Source organism: Orycteropus afer, unplaced genomic scaffold (assembly GCF_000298275.1).
Source record: "Orycteropus afer afer isolate SDZICR_OR568_19922 unplaced genomic scaffold, OryAfe1.0 scaffold00749, whole genome shotgun sequence".
In the NCBI taxonomy this organism is placed as follows: domain Eukaryota; kingdom Metazoa; phylum Chordata; class Mammalia; order Tubulidentata; family Orycteropodidae; genus Orycteropus; species Orycteropus afer.
The window spans coordinates 581,793-588,729 of record NW_006922336.1 but is presented as its reverse complement, the minus strand read 5'-3'; the positions used below and the strand labels follow the sequence as shown (position 1 = coordinate 588,729).

General features: G+C 31.3%; 1 protein-coding gene across 1 annotated transcript in view; it reads right to left on the bottom strand.

Annotated features, from left to right (window-relative positions):
• Nucleotides 1–6,937, bottom strand: part of CNKSR2 (connector enhancer of kinase suppressor of Ras 2) — a 472,642-nt gene that overhangs the window by 203,806 nt on the left and 261,899 nt on the right. The window contains exon 10 of the mRNA XM_007957427.1: nt 6,196–6,264. Within this exon, the coding sequence (XP_007955618.1) occupies nt 6,196–6,264 (69 nt within the window). The remainder of the gene's footprint in view (nt 1–6,195; nt 6,265–6,937) is intronic.

Genomic DNA, 6,937 nt, shown 5'->3' with positions numbered 1-6,937 from the left:
AAATTTTTAATACAAAAATTTTAATTTAAGCACTTCCATAATGACTATACATACTTTCACTGTAGAAATTATCTTCAGAAATCATTTTAACAGAATTCAAGCAAAGCAGACATAAAAGATAACTCAATGTCAGCTCTAAATAGGGCCACAGTGAACTCTACCTCCTAATTTTCCCAATTAAAATAAATCCTTTATTGCACCATGTTAAGGGAATGAGATGTAGAAGAGAAAGTGGGAGAGTATATGTAAAAGTAATGAGTGGCTGCATTACCTAAAATTTCAGCCACCATGCTGATCAGAATGTCCATTTAGTAGAGGAATCCTGCATTTGAATTTTAGGGCTAAATAACTCAAAAGGATTTAAGATTATTCCCTTTATCTCCTGCATTTCCTCTTTGATGATGCTCCTGTATTTCCCTTTGATGTAATCATGTTTACCCTTACCAGTTTAATGTTATCTACTAATTGCCCATCCCTATTACTGATAAGAAGTAGATCAGGCAATTGTGACTAGAAGACTTTCTCTTGTGACAGAGGCTGGAAAAAGGGCTGAGATTAGATTTGATGCTGATTTTTGAAATGAGCTACACACTTAATAAGGAGGAGTAGGTAAGAATTTCAGCCAATAGATATATTTTATATATAGAAATAATTACCCATAAGGAAATCTTTTTAATTCATTGTAAAATAAGTAGATATTAACTGTATACTGACATTGAAAGTCATATCGTAATAATAAAAATTAATTAGAGCAACCATTTTAAAAAGCAATTACATATTTGCAGATGAGACTAGTAAATAGCATAAATAACAAAGAAACAAATCAGGATGCAGAGATCTGCAAAGAAAGTAAATTGGTTAGCAGGAAGTTAACATTATTAAGGTATCATATAACTTATCTCCTTTATATAAAATCTTAAGATAATAAATTTCAGTGTTATAAGAGAAAAATCATGAATATTATATTGGATGATAATGAACTGATTTCTCCAGATTAAAAAAAAAAGTAGTTTATATCAGTATGTGGCATTATAAAACCAGTTTCCATTTTAGAAAATCTAAAATGCTGAATGTAAAAAAAAAATTCCATGATCATTGCATAATTACCCACTGGATAAGGCACAATCTGAAATAAAATATGACTATGAGTAACTGAAATCTATGATGCAATTTCTTTTGATTTTTGGTAAAAGCCTGATTAGTGACTTTGTTCCTCTTCAGAAGAGAACACTCTCTTTTAGAATACCAATTTCTTAAACTGCTAATATAGTTATTTTAGGTTATTAATCTTTATTAAGTAATACATTAAACACTGTGCTAACATATTTAATCCTCAGACTCCAGTTACCATCTTGTGTTCACAGGAAAAAGATATGGGGTACATCAGAAATAGTGTCATTTGAGGTCTCAGTTTTCAAAATTCGTAGTATAAGGAAATTTGCAAGAGAAATACTTTATTCTTTAAGAACACAGAAGAAAACAGACAAGAAAAAGGAAACTGAACAAGAGAAGAATGGAGGAGAAACAGTCAAGTGAGAAAAGATAAGAATGTCAAAGGAAAGGAGAAGAAAACAGAAAAAAACTCAAAAAATAAAGACAGCACTTGGTAAACAAGAGAGAGAGAGAGAAACACATCTGGTTTTAGACAATATAACGGTATTGATCCCACTCAATGAGGTACTGAAGTTACTCATTGGTGTTTAAAGTCCAGGTAAGAGGGAAAGGATAGAGAAAGGAAAAAAAAAAAAAAAACTTTTAATGCATTATCACTCTCTCCATCCATTCTGATTATGTTAGCTTTTTCTTTTAACAATACTCTCCTGTTGTTCTGGGGTTGAGGAAACAAGAGGGTGAGAATGGAGCCAAAAAGGACAGATTACAGTGAGAATAAGAGGAAGGCACTTTTGAAAACTGTATAAATTAAGTTTCCAGATGATTCAATAGTTCCACAATCTGTTCCCTTGCCTACCCTCATTCCCTCTGCTATCACCTACTAGTCTCACTGAGTGATGTTTAACATTTTGGAGGTAATAAAAACCGCTAGGTTACAGTACTCATTTTCCATCTCTCACTAATCAGTGTCCAAAATCCTGACCACATGTTGCAGTCTATCTTCTTGACTATCCAAACCTGGTTATTTTCATTTCAGTAGCCTTTACTGCCATATTTACCAAATCATTTCTTGCCATAATGTAGTCACAAGGTTCTAGAAGAATTTTTCAAAATAACAGTGAGTATGTTTTGTATTTACACAAAATAAAAGGCAATTTTTCAGAATGCTAGATTCAACCATCATATCTGCTACCCTTTTCAATTGATATTCCTAAGAAGAAAGTATCTGTTTTTAGTATGGATAGAATCTTTAAAACACTTACACACCAAAAACAGTATTAATATGAAAATTAACAGATTCATTAGGAATATGCCCAAATAGTTTTAATAACTATAAATAGTCTCATCAGCTAAAAAAAAAAGTGTTAAAAGTGCATCATGAAGGAAGAGTTGCTGGTTCAAACTATGCCGCGATTATCTCCCAGAGACAGGGATGTAGTGGTAGATGAAGTAGAAAAAATCTTGGGAGATTCCAGCAGCTTTTGAGGAGTTGGATCTTCAGTGGTGGGGAAGACATGCAATAGGACTCAGTCTGCTTTGCTTGGATGGTCATGATTTTTTCTTCTTCCTACCTGGCAGCCACAGTTTCTCAGCCACAGAAGTATGTTGATTTGAAAAGCTTAATAGCCACTTATAATAAAAAAGTATAGCAACATGAAAAAGGACATAAAACTTCCAGTTTCATTTCCAATAAAAAAAAAGTTACCTTTAAAAACAAAACAAAACAAAACAAAACAAAAAAAACCCAGAAACATATATAGGACATCTTGAAGATATACCATACTAGCAATTTCAAAAAAAAAAAAATAGTATTTTAATTCATCTGTGATTTACTCAACTTTCTCAGACACTTAGGGGAAATATTCAAATTATTTATATATGTATTCTAAAGTAACAAAGGGAGCTCTGGTAGCATAGTGGCTAAAGCACTTGACTGCTAACCAGAAGGCTGGCGGTTCAAACCCACCAGCCACTCCTCGGAAGGAAGGTTGGGCAATCCTACTTTCGTAGTGATACTGCCTCGGAAACCCAAGGAGGGGTCGCTATGAGTCGGGGTCGACTCGACGGCACATAACAACAACAACAAAGTAACAAAATTTATCAGATTTTATGTTGTACATAATTACCTATAAAATGTATACTTCCAAGCAGTAGAACATTTTATAATTATGGAAAAATAAAAACTGGCCTAATATCTAAATTAGTAAAATGTAACATTGCTCTTCTCATTATTGACTCTAAACTGATATTTAATAATATTGGCAATATCTTACCATCATAGTCAATTAATTAATAGATTAGAGAATCCAAAATATATTTCAAATGTATTAGGCCATACTTTAACGTAATTTCCTATTACATCATGATCAACCCCTAATGGGGTAACTGCATACTACAAATCATTTATACTTGTTTCAACTAATTTATCTACCAAAACTTTCACAGAAACAAATCCCAGATAATCACATTTCATGATGTCTGTATATTATTTAGTAAGAAGTTAAAAGCATTGTAAAGACCACAATGCAGGCAACAGTACGAAAAAGAGGTCAGAGTAGGTTGCATTTAACGAAACACACCATTTTTTCACAAATATGTCTCCTTCTTGAACACAAAAAAATGAGAAAACTGGGTAATTGATGACATTATTAAGTAAAGCTACTTTCATGGCATTCAACATATTTCTCTGTCAGAGAATGTCTCTATCATAATCGAAAATCAATTTTCAGGCTCTAGTAGCTGCCTGTCAAGAAAGTGGGCTCCGATTGGCACAGCTGCTTTAACAAGTAAAAGGAAGGAAAGGAGGTAGGAAAATTAATTTTTATTGAGCTACTAATATGTACCCCACATTGTGATAGGTATTTTATATACCTTATCTCTCTGAAGGAAAGGAGCAGAAGTAGCAGTAAAGTTAAATTTCAACCCCACTTCTAATTTCAGTTCAGCTGATTCACTACCTAGTTACATAAATTCTCACTTCCTTTCATTTTCTCTTACCTTTATCCTCACTTAATCTTTCACTGAGTTCTGAGCTTTATATACATGCTTATTAGAATTCTTCCCTTTTTGTTTGATAATTTTATCATTTCAGTTTGGGGAAGGAGTATAATAAAATAGAAGCAAAAGCATGGGCCTTGAATTCAGATAGCTTTGAATTGTGGGTAAAATAAATATGTACATAACATGGTGCTTGGTACACTGTAAGAACTCAATAAATGTTGCCTGTGGTTATTATTATTATCAAAAGGTTAATTGATGCTCAAACAGTTACCCTGACGCTCAAATAGTTACCATGACTCACTGAGAATTTTAAGTCAATTTCAGAGCAGAAACGGGAACCAAGTGTCCACAGCCATCATTTTATGTAGTTCTCAATATTTTAAAATATTCCTGTGATGCAAAAATGTATATATACACTCTCATAATATTAAAATGTCACCAATCCCTACAGATTTCATTAGTTTACTTGTGACCTTTCATATCCATTTGATAAACATCAGAATCTTTGCTCCACAGAGTATCCTTTAAGTTTTGTTTTTGTTTTCCTCATTAGAGACCATTTTCTAACCTCGTAGAATCAACCGACTGGAAACCCATGCAGGAACCATATACCAGATGTCATGTTTGTTAAAGTCACATTTCAGAAACGAAGGCAGGATGGACATTAGAAGAGGGAAAAGCTGCCAGTCTACTGAAGCAGCTGCTTTATCCCACAGCCCAAATCCTTACCCTAGAGGACAAGAAACTTCAGTCAGAACAACTACTTTGTAAAGTTTCAAATAATAAGAACTTTCTAGTTACAAAATTTTTTCATAGTATACGTTTTTATATGTATATGATTTCCATATATACATTTTTGCATTTGGAAAAGCTTTGTCTACTACCATTATTCTGTATTATCCACTCCCAACCATATATTCATAAATTTAAAATTTTAACCTTTCATTAATTTTTACTACATTTAGATAATGAACTTATTGAAGAAACAGCATGACTTTATTTATCAGTGTTTAGGAACCTTTCCAAAATATCACAGATTTCTCAGTTTTTTAAAAGCCAAAATTAAAATGGGTCTTTTGACTTAAGATCAGATCATTGAGAAAGATCAGCCTTTTCACATGAGTCTTTTTACCTATAAAATAAAGCTTTGCTTTTTAAGTTTCCTCTACCACTAGAACAGGCAAAAGCAAACTTAGTTAAAAGGTATAATGAAGATAACTCTTTACTCTGAAGAGTTATAAAAAAAAAATTCAAGTGAACTATTGTATTAATAATTTGAGTTTTTAAAACTCATGTTTTTAAAAAGACAATACACATTATTTTGGCAGAGAGAAGGGAGCAAACTGAATCAATTGAGACACAGAAAATAGTTCGAAATAAAAACCACATGATGTTCATTTTTTAAATCTACATTTAATAAAAAGAGTCCTTCAAATTCTACCATAGCACAGAATGTCACTGTCATTCTTAGCTGTAGAAAGAAACCCATGTAGTTCATAGGGTGAGAAAATTTTACGAATTTATATAGTTAAATGCAATAGTTTTAAAACTAAAACTACAATCATCTTTTAGGAAATGAAGAGCCAATTCAGCTATTAAAGTTTAAATTTTTAAAATAAATTTATACTTAAAGTACCAAAAAGAATCCATGAGATTTTTATGAATAAATCAGTGCTAAAGTAAATAAAGGAATGCAAGCTGTTACAAAACATATTTATTAGGTAATCAAATAATTTTTTAAATTAAGTTTTTAAGTTATAAAAGATCAAATTTATATGCATCACCACTTTAATTTCTATCTTCAAATTACTCTCCTTGTTCATTAAATGTATTATACTGCATCTGTCTATACAGAAATGCCTATTTGACCTCAATCACCACCAATATTTCCTCATGTTCTTTTAAAACCACGCCTTACATTCCATCAAATAATAAAGAAGAATAGTTATTCACTGATTTTTTTTAAAGCCTATTCAATTATTTTGTACAAAAACAGGCACTTCATTTCATTAGCATTTTTTAAAGCTTTGGCTAATCTTTAAATTAGTTCCTCCCACTGACTCTTAAGGTAATTATACATACCACAGTCTGATGATTAACTTGAATCACTTCATCACCAGCATGGATTTTCTTGCATCGATCTGCAGGTGACTGAATTTAATATAAAAGAAATGATAAAGGACATAATTTTTATCAGTCATTTCCTCTCTCTGACAACACTACAGTAAGTTAATATCCTTAAATTAGATCAAGTTTTTAATTATAATCTTCAAGGAATTAAACTACTAGAAATAGTTATTAGTACTTAACATACTATTTTCATTCTCTATATAACTAGTGACAGGAAATAGAAACGCAAAACAATGTATAGATATTTATGTTACCAAAGAACGGTAGATTTCTGAGGTCATTAAGGGAAATAATAATTGGCATTAACTTTTCCAAAATTTATACAGGTAATCCTGTTAGGTTCTACTAGGCAAATGCATCAAAAATATATTTCAAAACACTATTTTTTGTATACTTTGATCCTTTCTATTTAATATAAATAAATCACATAACTTCAGCAAATCAAAAATTCCAAGTATATGCATATATGATCAGCATCAAAGCTTTGAAGAGTGATAATTAAGTTGCTAACTCATTTCATCATTAATAACATCAATTCTGAATAATATAGAAGAGCAAAATAAGAGATGAACAGGCAGAAATCAACTCAAAACTACATTATATGACAGTCTCTGTCTAAATATCTAAGAGCATGCTATTTCCATGTTTCAAATAGTATAATATACTATATATATTATATATATATGGAATTATA